At 41.9% G+C, this 26,596-nt stretch overlaps 2 protein-coding genes across 6 annotated transcripts in view; both read right to left on the reverse strand.

Moving 5' to 3' along the window:
• The window catches only part of specc1la (sperm antigen with calponin homology and coiled-coil domains 1-like a), a 38,453-nt gene extending 25,396 nt beyond the window's left edge, over positions 1–13,057 (reverse strand). For 2 of the 4 annotated variants that reach the window (XM_039803846.1, XM_039803845.1), the window contains exons 1-5: positions 5,860–6,332; positions 3,591–3,753; positions 2,916–3,054; positions 1,619–2,335; positions 1–947 (exon numbers count right to left, since the gene is read on the reverse strand). In XM_039803846.1, coding sequence (XP_039659780.1) covers positions 1–947; positions 1,619–2,335; positions 2,916–3,054; positions 3,591–3,753; positions 5,860–5,954 — 2,061 coding nt within the window. In that variant the 5' untranslated portion in view covers positions 5,955–6,332. Of the gene's footprint in view, positions 948–1,618; positions 2,336–2,915; positions 3,055–3,590; positions 3,754–5,859; positions 6,334–12,858 lie in introns of those variants that run through there. The other 2 variants (XM_039803848.1, XM_039803847.1) reach the window with 2 other exon arrangements.
• Positions 13,058–13,850: 793 nt separating this feature from the next.
• si:dkey-91m11.5 (PH_BCR_vertebrate and RhoGAP_Bcr domain-containing protein) overlaps positions 13,851–26,596 on the reverse strand; it is a 53,667-nt gene continuing 40,921 nt past the window's right edge. Inside the window, exons 1-8 of one of the 2 annotated variants that reach the window (XM_039803851.1) lie at positions 23,242–23,871; positions 21,370–21,429; positions 18,198–18,307; positions 17,495–17,634; positions 17,189–17,323; positions 16,978–17,083; positions 15,341–15,500; positions 13,851–15,255 (exon numbers count right to left, since the gene is read on the reverse strand). In XM_039803851.1, coding sequence (XP_039659785.1) covers positions 15,166–15,255; positions 15,341–15,500; positions 16,978–17,083; positions 17,189–17,323; positions 17,495–17,634; positions 18,198–18,307; positions 21,370–21,429; positions 23,242–23,400 — 960 coding nt within the window. In that variant the 5' untranslated portion in view covers positions 23,401–23,871 and the 3' untranslated portion in view covers positions 13,851–15,165. Of the gene's footprint in view, positions 15,256–15,340; positions 15,501–16,977; positions 17,084–17,188; positions 17,324–17,494; positions 17,635–18,197; positions 18,308–21,369; positions 21,430–23,241; positions 23,872–26,596 lie in introns of those variants that run through there. The other variant, XM_039803849.1, reaches the window with a different exon arrangement.

The raw sequence follows: 26,596 nt of genomic DNA on the forward strand, positions 1-26,596 counted from the left end.
CTTACTGAAAGACTCCTGCAGTCGAGTGAGCTCACTGTGAGCTTGTTCCAGCTCCTTCTGCAACTTGGCCGCCTTGGCCTCCGCCTCTTCTTTCCCCTGATGCACTCCTTCCAGCAGTTGGCAGATGTCGTTTTTGTCCCCTGCGGTGTGAAGAGAGTACAGCTCGGCAACCCTGTGCCTCTCCTGGTCTAGCTGGGCTCTGCAGCGGCTCAGCTCCGCCTGGTCACTGCTCACCGCTGCCTTGTACTCCTCAAGTGTGGCCCCCATGGCAGCTCGACCCTGTCTTTCGGACTCCATGATGCGCTCCATCTGGTGGTTCCTCTCTTTTAGCGCTCCGATCATCTCTTGGGCCTCGGCGTTGTCCTGCTCGGCCATCTTCAGTGTGTTGGACAGGTGTTGTTGAACCCCCAGCAGCTGTTCTCTCTCAAAGCGGGCGTTGTCTGCCAGTTCTCCGTAGCGCTGCTCCAGCTCCAAGTAGCGGCCACTCTTGATGTCCTCCTCTAGTCCGTACGATATGTGATGATCGTCCAGCAGAGAGCGCAGATACTCAATCTGTCGCCCGTACAGCTCCAGCTTGTCGCTCTGCTGGCACAGGGAGTCCATGAGGATCACCTTCTCTTCGCCCAGCCGCTCGTTCTCTCCGTTCAGCTCCTGGGTGATTTGCTGCAGGTCGGCCAGCTCCTGTAGCGTGGCCTGGAGCTCCTCTGCGGTGCTGTGCTGGTTCTCCTCCATCTGGTGGATGCGCTCCGTCAGACAGGCCACTGACACCTCGCTGGCGTTGCCGCTGCTGCCCCGCCGCGAGCGCTCCCTGCTGGGGGCGCACTCCGATTCAGATGACGAGGAAGCTCCGGAAGGGGCGTCCAGAGCATCGTCGCTGGAGGTGACGGCCTGGTAGACCTCGCTGGATTCACTGTCCAGGTTGTCTGCTGAGCCTCCGTGCTGGTGTCCTGTGAGCAGAGGGTGTGTAAATCACATACGATATTATATTGATTATTGGGACACCGATACAATATTTACTGATATCTTAAAGTCACGATACGATCTTGATTCCATTCAATTCAGGGGCGTGCAATTGATAAGTTTTTTCATATTAATGAACGTCTGTTACATTGGAGCCATTGCCAAATTAGTTGATACAAGGCTAGTTAAGCAAAGATAATAACCTCCTCTGAAGAGTCCATCATGTTTTTTTAATCCTCTGTGTCCTCCTTGGTAACAACCAACTGCGTGGGGGAGGGGTGGGGTGGGGCTGGTGCGCGATTACAGAAAGTTTGTGTCATGTGGATGCGCTGGCAGTTTTGTTGCCATTACTAAGAATTCCTCATGGAGGCGACAGAAACTACGTACCATAGCTTTAAACATTTACAGTATATCAAGTCAAAAAAGTAACTAAAATATGATTTGTCAGTTTTATAACTGAGCTTTTCCAGGCATTGAAATAAAAAATTTTTTTTATTCTTTTTAATGAAAATAATAAATATGAAGTGGGAATCTAAAATAAAGGGGCACCTTACAGATATTATCTATTGATATTTTCACTTTGCATCAATAATATCGGATCGTGGATCATTGAATCGATGGATCGATCCACATCAATGTATCGTTACAACACCCCTACCTGTGAGCAGATCCTCCAAGGATCCCGGGGCAGAGCCTTCCACCGAGGACGTCAGCGTACCGGTTCCCCCACCATCACTCTGCCCGCTACCTGCTGTCAGGTCCGGGCTCAGGGAGGCGTAGGTGAACGGCTTGTCAGAGGCATCGAGCCTCTGCTCCAGAGAGAAGCCCAGCGCGTTGAGCCGGTCTTTTAGCATTCGGTTCTCACTCTTGAGCAGGTTGAGCTCCTCCCTGATGGCGTGGTTCTGCTCTTGTAAGAGAATCAGCGTGGACTCCACGTCAGCCGCTGTGATGGCTGAAACCTGGGGCTTCTCCTCTTCCTCCTCCTCCTCCTCCTCCTCTTCCTCCACCTCCGGAGCTTCTTCCTGTTGTGCTGCTTCCTTCCCTCCCAAGCCAAGCTGGGCCCTCATGTCCCGCAGCTCACTGCGAAGGTGGAGGATCTCCACATCTTTGCTTTTAGCCAAACCCAACAGGTCTTTCACTTTGGTCTCCAGAGCCACCTTATCACTGATCTGGCCGTCTGATTTAGACTTGCTCATGCGGCCGTCAGACTCCGCCAGGATCTGGCTGCGAGAGCGCTTCCCTGAGGCTACATCCCCCGCTGCGGTCCCTGATACCAACTGCTTCTTATTGGCTGAGGTCCTGGATGTCCGGAGACGGTCTCGTGACGAATTTGGCTCCTTGGAAATGGAAGAGTTTGTACGCTTGGATGAAGTACCTGGTGAGAGAGAATAAAAGTAATCTTTACATTTTCAGTAGTGGTGGGAAACACAATTCGAAAATCGTATGCATCGTGATTTTTTGTGTGTGACTATTTTAAAAATCGATTCTTTTCCCCATAATTGATTATTTTTATTAAACCAATGACTTAGCTTAACATTTTCTGTTTATACGGTGCCGCCGACAGCCACTACATCATATCCGCTTCCAGCAAAACAGAGCGACAGCAGAAAATGCAGAAAATACATGTTATGTTGTTTTACAAATTAAATCAATGTCAGACTGACCGATATTTGATGTTAATCCTTTTAGAAAACAATTAGCTATTATAAATGTCTCATGATATACTGTCTCAAGAAGTGGATTATTCATGTTTTTGTTAAAAAAAGGAAAAGAAAATCGCAATACTCAATACTATCAAATCGCAATAGTTCTAGAATCACAATACAAATCGAATCAGCACCCATGTATCGTGAAAGAATCAAATCAGGACAGAAGCATATCGTCCCAGCCCTAATTTTCTGTTAAACAACTTACTAAAGATAGAAGAGAATTCATATGTAGGCATGGACTATTACCTGAAGTTGTCTTTGGCTTGCTGTCTAGGCTGCAAGCATTAGTCCCAATGGAGGCAGTCTTCTTGGTCCTGCTGACGGCATTACTTGATGCAGGATTCCCTCCGGCCATAGCTGCTAAAAGATCATCATTGCTTTTCACCTGAAAGCACACACAAAAAAAAATAAAAAATCAACGGTGGTGCTCCTCTGACTCCTATTTATTGTTATTACTATTTTTAATATACCCCTCTTACTTTTGATTTTTATATACACATACTATTCATCCTGTGATTCCCCTCATGCCCATCCCCATCAACCCCACCCACCCACCCTACTTTGTCCAGATTGATATCACTCACACGTGAAAAGCAACAGCTTTTCTCACACAACACACACACACACACACACACACACACACACACACACACACACACACACACACACACACACACACACACACACACACACACACACACACACACTTTGTCCCGTAGGCACTGTTTTTTTTGTTACATTTTTGCTGCTCTGTTAATGTTTCTCGTTTGTGTCGTTGGATTTTTGCTGGTCTGTTAATGTTTTGTCTTCTGTCTTGCAATAAAAAAAACATAAAATACACACATTTTTAAATCAACACATTCACTATCAAAAAAGAACATCTAATCAAATTCAAAGTGTCTATCACGTGATGAGTCTTACCTTAGACAGAGGTGCAGTGGTGCTGGTCTTAGCTGCAGGCTTTCCGGTGCCAGCGGTAGCCGTGGCCTCTGCCTTCCCTCGATCTCCGCTCACCTTACTCGCCGCTGTCCGGACCGACTTCTTCATACTGAGCTCTGTGATGCCGATACATTTACAGCTCAATCTGTGCACAAAGGAGGGGTGGAGAAAAGGTAATGTGTGTCAGTGTGCAGAGTGATAGCTCCAGTTTTCCATGGAAGAGGAATTCTTTCCACAGAGGCTATTCCCTTAACACTGGAACACACTGAGACCACATTGAATAGCCAAGCACTTGCAGAAAAACGTGTCTGTCTTTGTGATATGAAGATTTTAATACTGAGTTAAAATAATTCTGCTTATTCTCCCAATCCTTACATTAATGAGTTTTTGTCGATCTTGCAGTTTGAAAATATTGTTAATTATATTTACGTCATGATACATGGACACTTTAGTTCCATTTGGTCGCTGTTAGGACAGCTGCAGGGGACTACCCCAGATACATGAATCTACACTGAAATAGAGGCTTTCAAAGGCCAAACAATATCTCCACTAGGTGGCTCTTTTGTATTTGCGATAGTTCAGTCAGTTCAGAGTTTCACATGCCTGTCAGCTGCAACAACGATCAAACGGATAAAGAGTTTGATGTGTGTGCGTGGTTGCACTCTGCTCCGCCAGACAAAGATGGGCAAGACAGAGTTTTTCGAGCACTGTGTAGAAAATTGAGCAGAGCCAAAAAAGGAAAAGTAAGATTCCTTCACAGATCAAAGTGAAAGCTCAAACTAGCACAACTGCAGTCATATTTTGTGAGGCAAAAATGTGAGTCTGTTAGCCTGTTACTGGGCAACCGGTCTGATGCACTGAATATCATGTTGCCCTGCCAAGAAATCATTTAGTGCCATGTTCGTGCAAGATGTACTCATACCAGGATAATTTGGTGAGCTCCATTGTTGCAGAATGTGTCTTGAATTAATAACAGGTGAAATATTCTCTCAAAACTATTTCAAATGAAGCCCCTATAATTACGTTGGAGCAATTTTGCCAACAGTGTTCATTTGGCAGCGGACAAGGTGCTGAAACTGGCTGTAACCAAATAACAAAAGCTCGTATAAAACACAGCAGGCTTTATTCCGCATTGTTCACGCGTTGCGTCCAGGTCTGAAGAGAACTTGACTTGATGCCATTATAGCTAGAAAAAGTGATTTGAGACACAGCTGGAGACTAAGAGTAAGCACTTTAGCACAGATTTGGACATCTTGGAGCTTTTTGCACTAAGGCTCTCGAGAGGAAAAAGTGAAGCTGAAGAAGTTATTTGTTGTACATAGGAAACCCAACTACAATCTCTCTCTGCTCGGTTGTTTTCTTGAGCATAAGTTTGTTGTTTGGATCTGGGAATACATATAATCAAAAATCAGCAGCAGTAAATCAGACTTTAAATAGAACACTGAGAAGGGTTATAGGAGAGAGAAAAAAAAAAGATTGAGAAAAAAAAAAGATTTTTATTAAATAACATTTAAAAAACCTGTATAAACTGAACACCAAAAAACAATATTAACTATGCAAATTTTTAACAATGTATCTAAAACAAACTCCTAACCTAAACTCCATTGTGGAGATGATTTGAGTATGTTTGAATGTCACATTTCAATTTAGTATGAGTGTCCAAGTACCGGAAGATGCACAGCAGTTGCAGCTGCAGCCACAGGATGTCAGGTCAGATAAGTTGATAGAGTACAGCCAAATCATTATTGATTTCTTTCAAAAGTGTTAGGTGCATAGTATATCTTCATTATATGAGTTAGCAGCTGCAGGAAATACGTTAACATACATGAACATTAGTTGAACAGACAATTAAAAGATGTGCAGAATAGTGCAGCATGTGTTAACACAAACATGCTGAATCCACACAGTAAACCAATTCAGTCTCAGTCTAGCAACCCGTCATATCGAGTAGTGAAATTAACTTGTTCTGGATGCATTAAGCCCTTTGCAATCAGCTTTGCACAGTAAGTTATCTCTAACAAAGCTAACATAAATTACGTTAGCTACGAGCTAGCTAGAGTGTTAATCAGTTAGCACAGCTGACAGCTCACTAATAAAGAAGCTCAAAGCTAGGTTAAAGCTAACGTTAACACTGCAGTGTTTCTCAGTTAGCACAGCTGACAGCTAGCTAAAAAAGAAGCTCAAAGCCAGGTTAACGGTAAGCTTTCTGGTGTAATTTCCTCACTGTATCGTGAGCTCGCGGTAGACTTACCCCGCTTTGGGTTTAGGCAGAGACAACTTGCTCTGAGCAGCATTGCTGTGCCTCGCCAGCTGCTCCTTTAAGTTTTTTTGTGGAAGACTAGACATTATCGGTAAAAGGCAGAACTAGCGAGTGTTCGCTAGCTATCAGTCCGAGCTCAGTTCAAGAAGTGGCGGCCAGTTTCTTCAGCATTGCTCGCGACACGAGATGGATGAGACAAGTGAGCGGAGCTCGCGCTAAGTTTGTCTCGCCGCTGGGTTGTAATTTGTTAGCTAAAGTTCATTTAGCTTGGTTACTAATTCAACCGCTACGTTAACTTTCCTCGGAAATGTGAGGAAGACCCTTCTGTCCATGGGGAGACCACTTTGCGCCCATTTAACAAACTGACTCCTTATTGGCCGAGGTCGATAACTCTGGAGGACCTATCTTGCACCCGGCGAAGCGAGCGCAGCGCAAAGCCCGACGCAAGTGTCTTTGCTAGTTTATGACCGACGCAGTTGTCAATTTCCCGTCCAGCGCCCAAGCAAATACCTGGGCCCATCTTTGCGCCCATGGGCGTGCTGGTCTTACAGGGAGGTGTGTTCAGGTGAATTCTTGGCGTATTGCTATCTTGAGGCAACGGGAAGTAATCGCGCCATTGACCAACAAAAACCTGGTCTAAAGTCAACAGCGCAGCATTTCATTGTTAATTTAACAGCAAATTAGTAAAATGCGCCTAGGCTTATGCACAGCGCGCACACACTATGCTTGTTACACACACACGCGCACACACACACTTCACGCTATGCGCTTAGATCGTTAAAATAGATGTGTTGCGATTCTGCCTTCTCACACCGCGACACAGGTTCGTGGATCTGAGTGTTGCGATTTCGGTTTCATATCGCATATCGTTACAGCCCTATTTCAGACTGAAACATTACCATGAATCTTAGCTAAATAAATAAATACGCACGACAAAAATAAATCAATATTTAAAATGCAGCAGGAGCGGGGAGGGGTCACATCTGAGCCACATGTTGTCAACTTCTCTTTCCTGATACCTCCAGAGAATCCAAACTAACCTGCTACCACAGCTGCACTTTATTCCAAAACAAGGGGAGAGACGGGACGATTGAAACGCAGGACGAATGAAACATTAGTTTTCTCCGAGTGCAATGATGATAGACAGACTTCCTTAGGTCAAAAACATAGAGCCTGTCAACCTCCTATCAGCTAAAATATCTTCCTGTTATTTCCTTTTATCACGGAGTTACAGGCGATAAACAAGTTTTGATGGTCGAAAGTAAACTTCATTAGCGGTTACATTTTTTCGATTATTAAGGAGTGTTTTTCATTTAAAGGTTCGACTACATGCTTATTCAGTAGACCATTTAGTGTTCTCCACAATCCCAGACTTTCATATTGCATGCTTGTTTACATGGAAAGCAAAACAGGCTATAATGGCGTATGTCTACGACCAGGCTGTAACTCCATGTATTTTAAGTAAATGCACAAATATCTGTGTTTACAATCATTTATGGAGGTGAGACATGGAAAAGCAGTTTAGAAAGATGAAAATATATTTGGGCCCCACCACGTAGGGGGTTGAGTTTTCCCATGTTATCCTATGGAGACTGACGGGCTGTGGGTCTTTAAGGGCACTTATTTGGATGCAGTGGCCTAACCCACATAAAAACCTAGGGAAACGACATTTTCCATAATAGAAACATGATATAAATGGGAAAACATATAGCTTTATATAGCTATAAAAATGGCAGAATCATCCGCAGTGCATGATATTTCAATAACCGCTTCACGATGACGGCAATGAGTTGTTAACAGACATTCACAAAGACATATAGCCCAGCAACAATCTATCTAAAATAACACCTTTTGGGAGTACCATTCATGATATAGTAAAATATTGAAGTTGTGGGAAGTTTATATTGCTTAAACTGTATGTTTCATTCGTCCCCCCCTCCCCATGCTGAAACATTACGCACGTCCCACTTTTGCTGTAACAATTCCTGAACGGTTTTGTTCAAAGCTGAAAATGCAACTGTATTTGACAGGTGTAGGTTGCTAGTGACAAAATATTAGCTTTCAGTGCGACACAATAGCTTTGTAAATTACGTTTTAATTAAAAAGTGTTTCAACTGTCCCGGCTCTCCCCTACTTTTCTAATAGATTTCAGCTGTTTCCTTGGTACAGATGATACTTGAAATCTGTCATCCTGCTCCAAATCTTCCACTTCGAGGGCACTCCGAGACCTCAAAGTGATTAATTTTTTTCTGCCGAGAAGGTATATATTTGGCTTATTATTTCTGTCAGCTTAACCTTGGCCTCCAGTGACGTAGATGTTGAGAAGTGTTTAGTTACGCCTAATTCATATGACTAAACCATGAAAACACAAAGCCCTAGCCTTGAGGAAGAGTTAAGAGGAGTGTGATTGAATTAAAATGTATATTTTTCAAGTTGCAGCACACGGAAATCTCTATCCAAAATAATGTGCTTACTCCTTAGTAAGTTTAGAAAGTGCTGCAACCAAACAAAAGAAAGATCTTCCCTGCCTCATGTGGAGAAAATGGCAAATAATGTGTCTCAGCTGGTTAGACTCTGCAGCTCCTGTGGTGCAAAGGTAGATTGTATTCACTGAAACAGACCTGTACAGCAGGCTTATGGTTTACGATACAAACTCAACTTTCAGAGTATACTTTGAAGCATATAGTGTTTACATCTGCAACCTCTTTGACCGTTCATGATTAGAATATTTATTCTAAATTTACACCATGCATCTTCCCCCAGTCCAGTGTCTTTTTCCGGGTTAAGCTCCTTTTTATGTCCACCTACATCCCCACAAGTCTTACCTTATTTGGAAGCTTTACAACATGGCTATATTTAGAGAACATGCACTTTCTCATGTCTGTACAGTTCTCACTACACGTCACACAGACCTAGACATTATGTGTTGACGGGTTATCTTAAATTATATATGCAGTGAAGCTATAAATAATTGTCTGGGAAACTTTCCTTGTCTTTCAGTCGGCCATTGCCAGCACTTCTACGGTCCTGCTGTCATGTCTTATAACTTTTTCTTATTAACAAAAACCTTTTGGTCACAAAGAAACAAAGAAAAATAAAGTTTCAGCACCATTGCTGATGCTAAACTCATACTGTATGCCACTGAGCGAGTAACTTCTCCAGCTGAAGATACAGGGCAATCTATAGGACTCCTCTTACTATATAACAGTCCACCTCACGACACTCCTATATCAGGGTTACCCCCAGTGTATTGCAAGCCTGGTGGCCCACTGGGCCTAAGTTGCCCCCCACCAGGCCTAAGGCCTAAGAATGTGTGTCAAAGCAGATGTCTGAAACAGAGAGCTGCTAGCTAAAGCACAGCTTTTTTCATTGGATGTGAATAGACATGGGAGCACTGGCCGGGGACCAAAAGTCCAGCTAAATGGGGCAGAGGCAAGGGGGTAAGCGAGCATCCGGAAAGCGTATCTCCTATGGGGAGATTCTGAGGCTAACAAGCCATCACCTTCCGCTAGCATTTAATTGACTCCCATTCATTTTTGGCGTCACTTTGACATCGAATAACTTTACATCTGAAGAGTTTAAAGACTCTATTTGTCCATTGTTTATTTCTAAAGAAACACAACAATGTATAAAAGGCTCCATTACCTTGTATCTCACATTATGGCCCCGTAGCAGCCGTTTTTGTAAAAATAGGCTAACGATTGTGTCATAACCACGCGACTTTCTGTCGCACAGTAGAGAAATTACCGTACAGTCAGGAGAAGCTCGCAGGCAATCAGGGGGACGTGGAGGCATACGGTCAGGGGAGAAGCCCATAGAGAGTCCATGAAAGCATCGGAACAAAATATTTCAGCAACGTTTTGATGGAGTGAATTCATAAGAAGTAACATTAATCCACGAACAAACAGATTTCTCTTGGCAGAGCTACCAGAAGACTTACAACTTTCAGACAGGTTGTTCACGTCACATCTACGTCGTCAAGCTCAGTTGGAGGCTGCGCAGCAACGCTCAGCCCTCACCGGAAAAGTGCTTCTAATTGACTTCACTGGTCTCCGTCGAAGTCTATCGCTGTGTCCATTTCTTTCACCGTCTATGGGCAGAGGCAGCTGCCTTTTCTTTCACTCTGTCACTCTGCAAAACTACTGCAAAAAAAGATTTGTGTGTGTACCAATTTAGAAACTCTTAAGAGGAAGTATTGAAATACATATGATACATTTACACACACTTGCATGTCAGACGGGGCTCAGTTTGGAAAATGTAGTCTAAAAGAGTTGTTCTTCTCACACTGCACTACTGTAGTAGTACATCTGTGATGAATCACACCGTGTCCAAAAACAATGCCGTTTCTGTGATGCTGAAGAACTGTTTTCTTGGTGACTCCGCATCATTGGGCTCACTGATTATTGTTTAAATATGGCTAAACTCTTTAATAAACAACACAAAAATTAAACAGGTCAGAGTCCATCCGGTTTATCTGCCACCAGCCGACATTTTTCTTAAATATGAGCCAACTACATAAATCTTCTGAGGAGGAATGGCACGGATATTCAGAATCTACAACATATTAAGCAGCCACCACAAGGATATGATTATTTAATGTTTCAATTTTGCCTAATTAATAAGAGGTAGGACGTTGTCAACATAATTCTTTACTATGCTAAACACCTCAACTCCATTTAGACATGTGGCGCTCTGCGCTGCAGAACGTAAGCTGCTCCTTAATAAGCCAGAAGCCAATAACACTTATCCTGATTCTAATTAAATAGAGCTACAGTATTTGATTTCAGTGGTAATGAATGCAATGGATCTGATCTAAGGCTGATCAAAGGAACAAGTGTGTGTAGTGTTCCCTTACAGACAGCTGAACAAAGCATGAGACATGAGACAGAAGACGCAGTTAAGTCTGGGAAGAGAAGGAGGTGGGGGTCGCAGTGGTCTAGTAACTTATTAATACCCCTTCCCTGCTCTCCTCCCTTATTCATGCTTTAACTGCGGGGAGGCACTTCCTTGCCAAAACATCAGCTTCCTGTGGTGGCGTCTCCAGTAAAAAAAAAAAAAAGTAAACCCTAAAAAGGGTGACTGTGTGACGTGTACAAGGACAAGCAGGCACCAGTCTGCCTCAGACAGACCAGAAACTGTCAAACCTTGAATTTCATTATATAATCATACGGCTCGCTATTATTCACAAGACTGGAATGCAATTAAACAAGCCATTTTCTATGATGCAGCCTTCAGTTAAATGGGAATTTCCAATTTCAGTATTTCAATGCTACAACATGCTGATTAAAATGAAGAATATGTAACTAAAATGCCTTAACACGTTAACCTCTTTGACATCATTAACATCGACCTGTCCTGCCACTGTAGAAGCAAAACCAGCCATAGTGATAACATGAGCTATGGCGTGTTTGTGAGTTCGACTTCGTCAACACACTGTGTGGAAGAGTTGTCATGCCTACTACAACTAAAAATGTAATCATCTTTATTGCATTTAACCAAACTGGGCATGAGTTTGATCCTGACATATGGGGTTGTCTTGGAAATACATTTATTTATTTCCCCTTGTTCAAAGTCCCCAAGAAGGGAGAGTTTTCTCGAAAAATATTTTTCTAAACGCAAACAACGATCAGGCAGAGCCGAGAAGGAATATCTCATAAGTCAATCTCCTGGACATTGATTTAAAGAGTGGGCTGTGAAATATTGCTCTTTCCAAGCTATTCCAGGAGAGTTGCGAAACATCTGTGGTCACCTCTGGTTAAACTCTGCAATAGTATACCGTTTGGGCCAGCCAAAGGGAATTGACAAGCTGCAACATCAGTTTACTGTTGACTCTTCTCAGGGGGATGGCAAATTTACATTGTTCTTGGCTACACCTAGCTAGCTACATTAGCAGCAGCACGGCTAACGTTAGCCCCAACAGTGTGTCATTCAACCACACAAGCAAATACTTTACCAACTAAAACGTTTAGGCAAAGACAACTATCCCACTCCATTGAGTAAGCTTACGTCGATTCTAGCATGTTAGAGACCAAATGGCAACTTAAAACCAAGGAGATAACCCAGGTAGCTAGTTAGCTAGAACGTCAGGCAAGCAGGGAATTTCAACAATTTCACTTCCTGTCTGGCCATTTGCTTTCAAAACAAAAGCACCGAGCTAGACACGTAAGCACAACCGTTCAGCAACTTCTTCTGAAACTATAATAACTGTCAAACTCCGAAAGAAGAGGAGAATTTGAACCAGAGTAAAACAGAGATATAATAGATAGATATATAGTATGTAGATATTGAGTAGATTTAATATGGGTTATACTGCAGATATTCATGAATAGCCAGGTGAAAAGATACTTCCACTTTACAAACTCAAAAGACCGAAATTATTTCCAAATATTTAGCTGTAGGTAGTCTTGCCAACACGTTCAGGGTAGCCTACTAACGTTATGTCAGCCAAACTAGATATGTATCACAGAAGTGATTTAAAACCATTGCCGAGAACAACAAAAGATGTGACAAATTCACAGTCAGCAGAAAACATTGCAACGCAAATTGCCTTAATCAGGAAAAAAAGCTCCTTAGTTAGTTGACGTTATATTGACGCACATTCAATTATGGTCTTTCATAATTGAATGTGCGTCAATATAACGTATAACTGGTGCTGAATGTAAACACATCGCGACTTATTTTGAAATAAGTCATAGTATAGGTTTAAATGATTTTTTCTACCTTGACAGCTGACCAAAAATCTGGTTTGATGGTTAAAACAATAACTGTAACGCTATTTAAAACAAACGAACGAACAAAGCAAGTCTGTGCATTTAACGTAACTTTGGATTAGGTTTTGTGCGTTTCTTTTCAGTCAGTTCATTTACCTCAGCTGTCAGTACCGTTAAGCAACGGTAAAGGCAATTGCTAATGCTATCGTTAGGCTAACAATGTTAGCATAGCCGGCAAAAAAGACAGCGCTCTGTCAGTAAGCAGATACAATATTCCTACCTGAGGTTCTCCTAATTGTTCTGTTTGACACGTTGATGAATGTCCGACGGGTGTTCATTTGCGGTCGCAAACAGTTCCCTAATTCACAACTCCGGACGGGAGGCAGCATCGGTTTCGGATGTCAGCTTCTTTCTGTTGGCAGCTGCCGGGTGATCTTCTGCTGCCCCCTCCTCTAGTTGCATCATCTCAGCATCACCCTCTGTACAGGGGGACGCGTTACTGCCCCCAGGATGTCTAAATATCTAGACGGCCGTTTATTACTGTTTCCTAACTACTGGCACTGGGCCAAAAGTCTGCAACGCTTCTCTTCAACCAAGTCTACAACACCTTTAGTAAGGGTAGAGGAAAAGGGCACGAGTCCAAGTTACAGTGATCTGCGGATTATTCCACCTAAAGTTGAGATAAATCGTTCCCATAGGTACTCTTTAATATATTACACCTTAATTATTATAAGACTATAAGGTTATGTGGTTGTTGTCACATTTGACGTGAACACTTGATGTGATTCTTTGCTACATAATAACCAACTGAAAGTATACAGTAGGCCTTCTTACCTTTTAATTCACCATTACATTGGAAACATACAATGGAAATGTCTGGATTAATAGGTCATGCATTGCACATACCCAAGGATCCCGGGCCACCAAAGCCCAGACAGTTGATTTGTGTTTAGTTTTTTAAAAATTTACAATACAGGTACATGCTCATCACGGTCTTCTCTGGCCCTACACTGAAACTGTAGAATACACACTAGACAAGGTAGATAGGACAGTACAGGTGCCATTGCTGGAAGCAGGGGGGACCAGGCATGGCCCCCTGCAGGGCAAACTCAGCATGCTGATACTTACAGTACAGTAGGAGTTATACATATTTGTTTTAGAGGGCTGAAACCTCGCTGAGCCTGGATATATTAAAACAGAGTTGTGTCAGAGATTAAACTTTTAGTCTGAGTTTGTTTTTATCTCATACTAAGAAATGACACATTGCAAGAATAATGTTACCAATTTTTTTATTTACATAAATCATACATACACTCCCCACTAGTCTCATCCTAAGAATCACTAAGAGTTATTGCTTATTTTACATAAATCACAAGCCTGTAGGGTTATAGTTTGTGCTAACAAGTGTTTGAATACTTGTAGTGATTTGGGAGAAAAAAAATATTAATGCAAAGAACAGTATATTTTCAGTAAGTAATACTAGCTATGTGGATGATAAACGTATGAATAAGCCAGGAGACTTGGATATGGGTGAATCACTATGCTTCCAGGGCCCCACTAGGCAACATTTGGTATTTGAGATGGTGCTCTCATTTCTACAGCAGTGTGGTTTTGTCCTATATAGGTAGACTAAAGAAAAGGAATGCCGGAAGCAATAACATCAACAGAAAAAACAACAACAATATGGACACAAAACATATGAAATATGGACAAAAGACAACTGTGATTTAAAATTCTACACAGCACAGTATACATTCCATGGGTGGAAGGATTAGGCCTCGCCTTTTCCTGGAATGATTTGCCTTTCACTTCTCTGTACCACTTCCAAAAAAAAAAAGCACTCATATCTACATGAACGTTGGCTCGGACACCACCAGAAGAACCATACAAATTGTATAGCACAGATAGCACACACTTCAAATGGTTAGGTCAACATGCCTGCATGTTGCTGTGTGTAAACTACAGTTTTCAGTCTCATACTTTTTAAATTCTGTACAAAATGAAGAGTGTGTGTAAACATGAGGGTAACTGAAATGTTCTATTGGTCATCGTCAGCAAGGAAACATAGGCACAGGTGAGCTCTCAACCAAGACAAACGTTTCTGGGGGGGAAACAAACATGTATAGCCATGAAAAACATATGTCCATTCATCCAACCATTCAACTATTATCCATTCACAGAAATACATCTTACAAAATCCAAATACAGCAGAAACCCCTGTCTGTGAATATGGAGCTAATGTGCACAGTGACAGAACAGGGCAGTGTAAAATATCAAAGTACAGTAAATAACGCTCCTTGATATTTAAATTAAATTTAAAAAAATGTCTATACATCATAATGGTATGTCTTTTACTGACACAGCAGGCAAGCTTGTAAATACACAGAACACACGTGCTCATCACATCTCCAAAAGGAATGGCTTTGGGCATGGGGGCTGTTTACAGTTTACAATGCGTTGATGGTTCCACCTAGTGGCTAAATAAAGCATCCTCAGAGTCATGGCTGCTCAGCAGCATCCACCTCATTAGGCAGCAGACATTCTGCCTCTGAACAGAACAATTACAGACAAGTGCATGATGTTCCTGCTATACTTCGGTAGTGAAGAGAAGGCTTTGACGTTTGCTGTCAGGTGTTGGAATGCTCTCCAGCTGAAGGAAGTAGAGAAGGACTTGCACCTACGGTACAGACAGAGAAAAGGTGATCAGACCCACAGTCCAAATGTCACTGTCCCACTTCTCAACATCCTGACACGGCTTTTACCTGAGACATGACCTCTAGAGACCAGCTGTCGTTCATGGAGATTGGCTGCGAGCTGTTTGAGATTTTGCTGTCTTTTTCAGAGGGCCGCAGCAAAGTGGGACCAAAAACGGTGGCCAGATTGTGCAGAGACATCTTGTTGATGCTCTCATTTTCAGCCACCCTGTAAGAACAAAGAAAAAAAAAGTGAACCAACTCAGTTATGTACAGTATCTAAAGTTTGCTAATGTTAGTTAACATTAGCTACGATAAGTGTGAATTGTATTTCCCAGGCAGGAATCAAAGTTTTTAACAGGAACAATGTTTTTCATCCTTAAAAAAAGTGACACTGTCTTGCTTTAGAGCTACAGTTGGTAACGTTAAAAAATATATATATATTTATTTGCTGAAATTGTCTCTATATGCTGACAGTACTACATGAAGTGGGACCCCCTCGAAAACGAGATGCTGAATCTCAAGGGGTTACTCCTAATAAAGAAATTCTCAACAAGTAAATAATCAGTGAAAAATCCCATTCGTCAGCCTCTTCCTGGTGCTCCTACTGGCATAAGGAAAACAACCAATCAGAGGCGAGGAGTCTCTAACGCAGTGCTCCTCGTGAACTGCGGTCAAACTGTCAAACTAGGCAACACTGATTAAATATGAATCATTCTGTAAGTTCTTCTGAGTTCTTATTCTGACCTGCTCAAAGACTTTCTCATTGCCGTCAATTCAAGAGTGGGCTTGTGAGATGGCTAGGGTGGCGGCGTTTGAAAAAAATTCATATATAAACGTTTTTCCAGATTGGATGTCTACACTAAGAAATGGGGAAAGTACCTGAGCTTTCTGGAGGGCTCCTAAGAAGCTTAGTGCTTATGGTGTCATTTATACATGTTTATTTGGTTTATTGTCTATTTTGTCATAATTTTGTCGTATGGTCTTGAATATTGTAGTTACTGTGTCATCTTTTCTTGCTTCCGGGATTGTTCAGGTGCCGCCGAAAAATTCTGCCGGATGTCCCCCTATTTTTAGGCCGGATGTCCGTTACCTTCCAGACAGCTAGCTAGACTATCTGTCCAATCTGAGTTTTCTGTTGCACGACTAACACTTTTGAACGTACACACGTTCCACCAAAACAAGTTCCTTCCCGTTTGTGTCTTGGGCCAAGCGTAGCCCAAGACGATTGTGATTGGCTTAAAAGAAATGCAAATAAATTAGAGGACATTTTTCTCCCATCCCGGAATGCTGTGTGGACTAGCCAGACCTTCCTCCGCAGCGCTGTGGAGGAAGGTCTGGCAAAGTTACCAAATGAACATTTAATGCAAGTATCTGGGTTTTGTAAGATTTTCAAAGAGTACTATTACAACCACCCATTACTATTGGTTAGCAGTTACCCTTTACAGCTAATGCTACAACCAATAATATTAGACCCTATAGATACTCAAAAAAATCGATTTGCTATCAGCTTTATCTATTCTAAACCTATTTATGTCATCACTGCTGAACACTTATAACATGTCTGTCTCACCTCTTATCACACTAAAACTGTGACAAAAATAAGTAACTTTTTCTAAGATGGGTAACAGACATGCACACCGACGTACAACTCATACACAGATACACAATATCTCAAATAACGTATTCATTTTGAGGTCTTTTACCTTTTAAGGTGGTCGAGCAGGAAGACGAAGGTGACCAGATTGGGCTCTGGTAGAGACAGCAACAGGTTGAGCATGCAGCTCTCCTTGGCCACACTGTCAGAGAGAGCTGCAAGGCAAAAGCACACATGAATGTGCCGGTGTCTCCTCACAACTGCATTTAAGCCCCCCTGACTACCAAAAATGATGCCAAAATTAAGAAATGCCAACTCACCGATGCCTCCAGCAAAGTTGGGGTACAACTCATCAGTGAAAAGAGGCTCGGGCAGCTCGCGGAAATACAGCTTCAGTGTTCCAGCGATGGCGTTTACGTCCATCTCACTCATCATGACAGACACGTCTCTGTTGTCTGCGGGGCAGATGAGACAACGCTCACTAATTGCTAAAGAATACAAGCCGCACAGTGAGCTTCGAAATGCACGCGAGTCCTGCAGAGCGCCGTCTTTCCCGTTGGTCTGCATACGTACAGTAGCTCTTCTTTCCAATTTTTGAGAAGAAATCACACTCGGACTGAACTCACTTGAATCAAAGGCAGCCTTCAGTGCCTGGATATCAGTTGCGACGCCAGACACTCTGTAGATTCCCACCTCGTCCATCCCTCGTCGCTCAATTTCCTCCACGCACTGTCTCACAATGAGGGGAACCTTGGAGCGTTCTCGCCTAGTGATGACATGGTCACACAGAAGCAAGTTTTAAAGGGGCTACTTATCAACACAAAATCAACACATCATATGAATGCTCTAAGTACAAGAGACCGCTGTCGAAATAACTGCAGCCTGTACTATGTTGAACTATTGAACTATGCAAACTACTTTATTTTATGGTAGAAAAATGACAAAAACAACAAAATCTGCGAGTCGGGCAGGAAAAATGTCCCCTCTTCTGAGATGCTCCCGGTGAGGAATGACGCAAATCAAGGTGCAGCCGGAACGTGGCGCATCCGCGCCTGGTGGAATCCAAGCTTTTGTACTAGTGCTTCTCAAAAGACCACATTTCCCACGCGCCCTATTGTTCTATCTCAGTAAACCTTTAATTTTCATTCACTGACAAATCAAATTTCTGCCACTGAAACTATACAAACAAAATATATATAATATTGTAAAATGGAGCACATACTGTATGTTGACTCATTGAGTTAAATAAATAAAAAATTAAGAATAAAATATAAAAAAATTGGAATATGGGCACGACACACACACACACAACACACTTCACCAACTCACTTAGTTACTACGTTGATCTTCACTCCAAAGACGCCGGACTGTTTCCGTGAAGGCATCCGCTTCAGACTGAACTCTCGGCTGGTGAACTTCATCGAAAGCTTCACCTCGATCTGAAACAAGTAGAACACCGAAGTTTAAGTTAGTTAAATAGACTGTTAATATTAATGGACAAAGCATCCGGTTCGGCGAAGTGCTGCAAAAGCGGAAGTGCCTTCAACCTGCATTCTATCTGAATTCCAGCAGGGGGACGCAAGGATTGTTGCATAGTAAGGTCTTTGTATTCTGTCATCATTTTTTACTCAGTAAGGCGACAATTCATCATAATGAGTTTATGGTCTCAATCGCTAGTTTCTTCTGCAACACAGAATGATGTTCATATTTTGAATTATGGTCTCGTTGATTTTAAAATCTGCGATAAAGCGGGGGGTGTTTTACGGCGTGGCTATGATGTGATTGCCAGTGAAAGCGTGTAACATAACGTAGAGTGTAAGCAGCTCCTCCCTCACTCCTCCCGTCTAAAATCGTCACATCTGCAACCAGGATGGCTGCGCCCGTAACGGCAAACTCAACGACGGATAGCAGATCTCCACAAACCAATGGGTGACGTCACACATGTGCTGTCTATTAATATACAGTCTATGGTTAGTTAGTTGGTTTTGGACAACTATGTAAGCTAAGATAGCATATTTAACTTTTGCTGAACAGCAGACACTGTGGCTACAAGTGACATTAACAGGACAATGGTAAATGCTAAAACACAGTGTAACACTAGCACAAGTACAGAAGAGTCAGCAAACTGACTGTGATGTCAGTTTTACAACAATAGCTATCTAAAAGTTTGCTTGTATAAGCTACTGTTCATACCAGACCAATTAAGACTGTAATGGCAAAACTCTAGTGTACTACATTTTGTTGAAATTAATTTAGTTTAACAAGAGTGTGTTTTATTACTTATGACTTCAGCTTGTCATTTGTAAGAGGAAAAATTTGTTATTTTGTGTTATTCCTTGTTTATTTTGTTTTGTTATACTAAGTTTAGCTAAAGTGGTTTTTGATCAAAAAACCTGGTCTAATGTGGTCTGGATACAGAAAACAACAGTACAAAGGGGAACAATGCCCATTTTCAAAACTCATGTTACTACTGTATGGCGCAGTGGATGTGACACATGCCTTTGGTGTGGGAGGTCTGGGTTCAATTCCCACTGTGGTACATCACCTCCCTGAGCAAGACACTTAACCCATAGTTGCTCCAGAGGTGTCCTCTGACATATGTAGCAATTGCTTTGGATAAAAGCGTCAGCTAACTGACATGTAATGTATGGTCTAAAGCTGCTTACACATATAGCCGACGGCCGACCGTTGACAGAAAAGCCAGTCTAAATGATCAGTCTCCCCGTGTTGGTCCAAAAAGTGCCACAGAACACGCGGCGCTAACTGCCCTGCCGGCGACTGAACATGTCAGGTCGGCCAAAATGAAAGCCGACAGCCCCCCAGACGGACGACGGCACGGGACACACCGAACAGATTCGCGTCACTGACCTCGCCAGACTGTCTAACTGCCGATAATCGGCTAAATGTGTCCCGGCTATTAGACAGTCCAAAAATATAAGTAAACATGAACAACTCTCTCCCAAATCCAAAAAACAGAGTGATAAAACTTAAATTTGTGATGTCATTAAGTATAAAGTGACACAGAGAGTAGCCAGTGGAGTTCTACATGGTATAGTAGTGTATATGGGTACATGTTCTGTTTTAGAACTGAGAACACTACAATAGAATAAAGCTCATTTGGGTATAAAAAAGAAAAAATCAGTCTCCCATTCATTGTCTCTGGAGCAGACTTTCACATTACAAGTTTGAGACTTACTTCTTACTTAGTTTGTGGCTTTGAGAGAGAGTAGCTCACAAATATTGATTGAACTTTCCTAGGCCATGGGAATAACATATTGGAATTCCTAATTTAGGTGCTTTTTACCAACTGCAAGCGGTGCAAAAAAAAAAAAAAAAAGGAGACTCAGCCTATAAATATCATAATTTCTCTTTCCTTTAACTTTCCACTTAACCTGACCTAATTTGGAAGCTGTGAACCAGAAGCCAACTTTAGCGTTGTTGGTTAAAGTGATTAATTTAACACAAGTGGTGAAGGATAAGTGGCGCAAAAATGGAGAACCAGATGCTAAATGTCATCATTTAGCTTTCCCTTGTCTTTCCTCTTAAAGTGATGGTTCGGAGTAATTCACCCTAGGGTCCTTTGCACCATGACCTCGAGCCAAACACCGCCCCAGAAGCTTTTTTCACCTGGGTCTAACATTGGGCGAGTTAGCATAGAGTAGTGTTAGCCGCTGAATAGCTTAGCGCGGGGCTAATGGACCCACGTTTGTATCTCTTAAATGACCCCACTAATAATGCCTGAAATGATACCAAAGGTCTACACTAGTATATATAGGTTATGCACTCATAAAACGATGGATTGGAAAGTTTGTAAGTACACCAGAAGTTTATGTAAATAACACTTGCCTGCTGGCTTCTGCTCTCTGCTGTTGTTGTTGCTGCTGTGAGACGAGTGCTTAGGGACATCTACAAATTACAACACCGAAAAGAGATGCAACAAAAATATTTTTTTATTTAACTTATTTTTTTAAAGTTAGTGCTGTAATATAACTAGCAGGAGACAAGTAATAATTGAGGTAAGTTTGGAGACATTACCTTATTTAATCATTTAATTAATACATATTTTTGTTGTATCTCTTTTCGGTGTAGTAATTTATAGATGGCCCTAAGCACTGCAGGTAGCAGCAGCAGCAGCAGCAACAACAGAGAGCAGAAGAGAGCAGGCAAGTGTACATAAACTTCTGGTGTACTTACTAACTTTCCAATCCATCGTTTTATGAGAGCATAACCTATATATACTAGTGTAGACGTTTGGTATCATTTCGGGCATTATTAGTGGGGTCATTTAAGAGATACAAACGTGGGTCCATTAGCCCCACGCTAAGCTACTCTGCGGCTAACGCTACTCTACGCTAACTCGCCCAGTGTTAGACCCAGGTGAAAAAAGCTTCTGGGGGGGTGTTTGGCTCGAGGTCATGGTGCAAAGGACCCTAGGGTAAATTACTCCGAACCATCACTTTAACCTCTTGGCTATTTTGACTGGGTTGCTTAAAACACTTACCCCATTCATGGCGATGACGGTCCTCTGCCAGTCTTTATTTTGCAATGTCTGAGGATCCAGCTAGAAAAAAAAAAATTGTTTAAAGTTTCACTTCATTTTTAATTAACAAATTCAGATAAAGATTCTCTTCAGAATTAATAAACAGGAAATAGTGTGCCAGGTAATATGAGTATTACCTGCTCTATATCTTAACATAAACTCCATCTGGCCAGGTAGTGTCAGTGATCTATTTTAGTCTTATCTGACTAATACCACGCTGCCAGCCTGTATTTACAGCGATCAGGCATGAGTAACGCGATAACATCACTAAGCACTGTGGCTGTCCATGAAGGCAGATGTTCTTTCACCCAAGAAACCATCACATCTCATTCAGAGAACCCTTTGTTGAGTGAAAATCTATTTTCTTATAGAATACTTTTCAAAAAGACTTTTTTTTTTTAAAGAATCTATGCCTAACTTCTAAATCTCAAAAAGGGATCAATCCCAACAGAAATACAACACAGTGTATAACCAGAGTTTCTGCAGGTTTCACCAAGTCAAATTTAAGACTTTTAAAGACCTTTTTAAGACCATTATGAATGAAATTTAAGACCTTTACCACAACATCAACTTAGCCCTAAATTCAGAAGTTTTTTTTTAAGCCAAGTATCGCTAAACCTGCACTTCCACGTAGCTGAAGAATGAAATCCGTTTTATGTCTGTGGTACGATCCGAAAGAGACTCGCGCCAACAAAACGGAAGCTGATTGGCTGCGATATAAATTGCATGTTGGTCTCTTAAAATTAAAGGAAAATTAAAGACCTAGAACACAATACTTCAGAGACTTTAAGACTTCTTAAAGTGATGGTTCGGAGTAATTCACCCTAGGGTCCTTTGCACCATGACCTCGAGCCAAACACCCCCCAGAAGCTTTTTTCACCTGGGTCGAACATTGGGAGAGTTAGCTAGAGTAGTGTTATCAGCTGAATAGCTTAGCGCAGGGGCTAATGGACCCACGTTTGTATCTCATAAGTTACCCCACTAATAATGCCCGAAATGATACCAAACATCTACAAGTAGTACAAATAGGTTATGCTCTCATAAAACGATGGTTTGGAAAGTTTGTAAGTACACCAGAGGTTTATGTAAATAACACTTGCCTGCTGGCTTCTGCTCTCTGCTGTTGTTGTTGCTGCTGTAAGACGAGTGCTTAGGGACATCTACAAATTACAACACCGAAAAGAGATGCAACAAAAATATTTTTTAATTTAACTTTTTTTTTTTAAGTAAGTGCTGTAGTATAACTAGCAGGAGACAAGTAATAACTGAGGTAAGTTTGGAGACATTACCTTATTTAATCATTAAATTAATAAATATTTTTGTTGTATCTCTTTCGGTGTAGTAATTTGTAGACGGCCCTAAGCACTCGTCTAACTGCAGGTAGCAGCAGCAACAGAGAGCTGAAGAAAAACAGGCAAGTGTTCATAAACTTCTGGTGTACTTCACAAACTTTCCAATCCATCGTTTTATGAGAGAATAACCTATTTGTACTACTTGTAGACGTTTGGTATCATTTTGGGTAATATTAGTGGGGTAACTTACAAGATACAAAGGACATTAGCCCTGTACTACCGCAAGCTATTCAGCTGATAACTGCTACTCGATAGCCCCAATGTGTAAGCTTCGTGAAAATGGTTAATTAATTCAAGAGACCAGACTCACTTTAAGACCCTGCGGACACCCTGATAACTCAAAATGTTTTGTTTTTTTTCATAACCAGAAAATAAGAAAAAGCAAAAAACAAGTTTGGCCTTATATGTCCCCGAAGGCATCCCTTACAACAACATCCCATGTAGGTACGGTATGTCCACAGCTCGCTGTCCATATCTTTACCTTTGGTTTGATCAGACTGCTGCGGACTCGCTCCCACAGACGGGCCCCTGTACCCGGGACTTTCCTTGTGGCCGTGTCTCCCTCTTCCTCTACACCGCTGCCAGCCTGATCCACACTCTCCTCCTCATTAGGATTACTCTCACTCATTCTTTCTGGCATGAGCCTTTCTCTACTCTTAAATGTTACTTTCACTGACTAATGGTAAACAAACAAAGAAACCAGCGCTGTTGTCTAAACCTCAGAGGCACTAACGAGAGCAGCGGGTTCTTCTTCCCTGAGCCACCGATCACTTCACCTTGCAGAATGGAGATTATCTTCTTGAATGCCGCCCAGCTGAATCTTTACAAAAACTTTCTGTCCTCTTAACGTCTCAGCATTGTTACGCTCCAAGTCCCTTTCATTCCAGTGAGAGTCAGAAAAGGAACAAAGCCACGCAAGCCCGCCAGACCACGCTTGCCTTGTGTTGTTCTACTTCCCAGATGGATTTGGGGGATTAACTCCAGAGAATCCCCTCCTACCCTGCTTACCAACGTGCTCATGCCTGCTGCTGCGAAGAGTTGGTAAACTACAGTTTCAGGTAGCCTAAACACGGGCCTCTCGGCCCAATAACTGATTAGTGCTAGAGAAATTTATTTTGTCTTTCATTAACTATTATTTATATGTATTATCTTTTTTTTAAACTTATTTATTATTATTATTATTATTTTATATATATATATATATATATATATATATATGGGCTGCACAATATGAGGAAAATATGCGATAACGTTGAATATCGCGATAACGATATTACTCGCGATGAATAAACAGATATTAAAGTGTACTCAGTTCTGCATTTCTGCTGCTTTCAGTATTCTGCTAAAATTCAACAAATTTGCATGTTGAATTTATTATTAACTTTCTTTATTGGGAGCAATTTCACAGGCAACAGCATTACAGACGTCACTGCCAGGCAGAGATGCTAAAGGTTCAACATGATATAAGAGAGGTCTTATTATTTCAAATGAATTTAAGGAGCCATTGAGGGAAAATCTGAGCTTTTCGAGTCTAACGGACAGTAACACCTCTTTCACCCAACTGCTATGACATGGAGGTTGAGGGTGTTTCCAGTTGAGGAGTATGAGACGCCTGGCCAACAGGGTGGCAAAGGCAAGAACGGTCTACATGACTTTGGAAAGAAAAAGGCTACAAAGGGGCACCAAACAAAACCAAGCGAGGTTCAGGAGAGATAGCAGTGTTATATGCTGTGCAAAGAGTTTTGAAGATTTCCGACCAGAATATGGCGAGCCTGGGACAGAACCAGAACATATGGGAATGGTCGGCTGGGGAATGCTTGCACCTATTACAGGAGTCAGATACATTGGGGTAAATCCGAGACAGCCTCAAATTAGTATAAGGAACTTTGTGTTGCATGTTGAATTTAAAACAAAAGGAAATGAAATTTCCAACATTCTTTTGAAGAAATTGAACATTGAATTGAAAATAAAAGGCACCACTAAAAGAAGAATGACAGAGACATTTTAAAGCGCCGTTTTCTACTGATATTTTCTTTCAACTAACACAAAATCTCTGAGTGTTTTCCGCTATATGCCGCAGCTTTTCGCGATGTGTTTATTGCGCCAGTTGATATTGCGATGACGATAAAAAAACGATATATTGTGAAGCCCTGATATAGATATATATATATATATATATATATATATATATATATTTCATGTTCATTTTGCAGTGTGCACAAAGGGTTACAAACCCTTAAAATCCAAATCACCTAAATTTAATACTAATTTGTTGTGTCATATTGTCATTCCTTTGACCGTAAGCCCACTCAGTCAGTTTGAAAGGTTAAAAACTGTCTCCATACCACTGATGTAGAGCAGACATCATCAAAGCAAGAAGATAGGCCAACATGACACCACAGGTCATTAAAGTGACTTAAATCCCTGATAGGTATCCTATCTCCAGGCTGTTGGCTCCTGAGTAACATGGCGGGTATCTGACTGAGACTGGGCAGTGTTTGGACCCGGCTGATCAAACAGCGTTCGGTCTCTCTGCCTCTGTCTCACTCTGGAGCCGTGCCAACGGCTACATTTGGTCAACTCAAAGACTAATCTGCCCTCTGTCACAACACCCTTTCAGGGGTCAGGCTGAAGTGACCCCCCCCCCCCCAACCTAATGGCTCACTGCTTTTTCAGCAGCTAAGGGGCCCCACAGGGCAGGATTAGTCCCAAAAGGTCCTGTAGTCAACAGCGCAGATAAGTTACCATTGTGGAGGTACAGGAATCAATAGGAGGGAGAAAGTTCAGCCCACATAGGCAACCATTGTTTTTCCTATCAGTGTCAGTGGAACTGTATAGATTTGGGTCAGACCGAGTCTGTAAATATTGATTTTTACCTCCGCCGAGGAGGTTATGTTGTTCGGTTGGTTGGTTGGTTGGTTGGTTGGTTGGTTGGTTGGTTGGTTGGTTTGTCTGTCAGCAGGATTACAGAAAAACGACTGGCCCGATTTTCATGAAATTTGGTGGAAGGGTGTAAGCATGGGCCAAGGAAGAACCCATTACATTTTGGGGCAGATCCGATTCACGGGGCGTATTTTTTAATGTCGTTAACAATGCAGGATAAAGCATTTGTGCTGCATTCATGTGGTGTCGGAATAATCAGAAAAAAATAAGAGTTATCGAGTGGGAAAATTCACACTGCATTAACATTATGAGATAGGGCATGCATTGGCGGAGGTCTGCGCTCTCCCAGTGCTCTTGTAATTAGTTCCTTTTTCTGCTGGTGCCATATGGAATATAGTATAATGTATATGAGGTAAATATTTTGTATATTGTGCCAGAATGTTTAGAAAGTTGCAAGAATGTTTAAAAAAGGTCAATGTACTTACTTTATACTTTTCTGTGACTGGCATTAAAAGGAATAGTTTGGCATTTTTGGGAAATACACTTATTGTACTTAAATATAAAGCTACAGCCAGAATATAAAAACATAAAGACTGGAAACAGGAGGCGACAGTATAGGTTGGCTGCAGAGCATGCCAGCAGGAGGATTCTGGATGGAGCGCAGAGCGGCTTTTTTAAATGTTAAAGCGTCTCCTTACCTCGCACTCAAACTCCGGTACCACTCACATTGTGAATTCAAAGCACGCCTGAGCCCGTCTCTGTGTTACTGCAGCGCGGGAAGTACTGTACATCTAGATCAGGGGTCACAAACAGGGTGCCCGCGGGCACCAGGTAGCCCCCCAAGGACCACATGAGTAGCCCTCAGGCCTGTTCTAAAAATGAAAATTGAATATTGATATTATCTGTTTCCCACCTTGTTAAGTCATTGTTGATAATTATTGTGAGAAATCATT

This window comes from Perca fluviatilis, chromosome 6 (genome assembly GCF_010015445.1).
Source record: "Perca fluviatilis chromosome 6, GENO_Pfluv_1.0, whole genome shotgun sequence".
In the NCBI taxonomy this organism is placed as follows: Eukaryota; Metazoa; Chordata; class Actinopteri; order Perciformes; family Percidae; genus Perca; species Perca fluviatilis.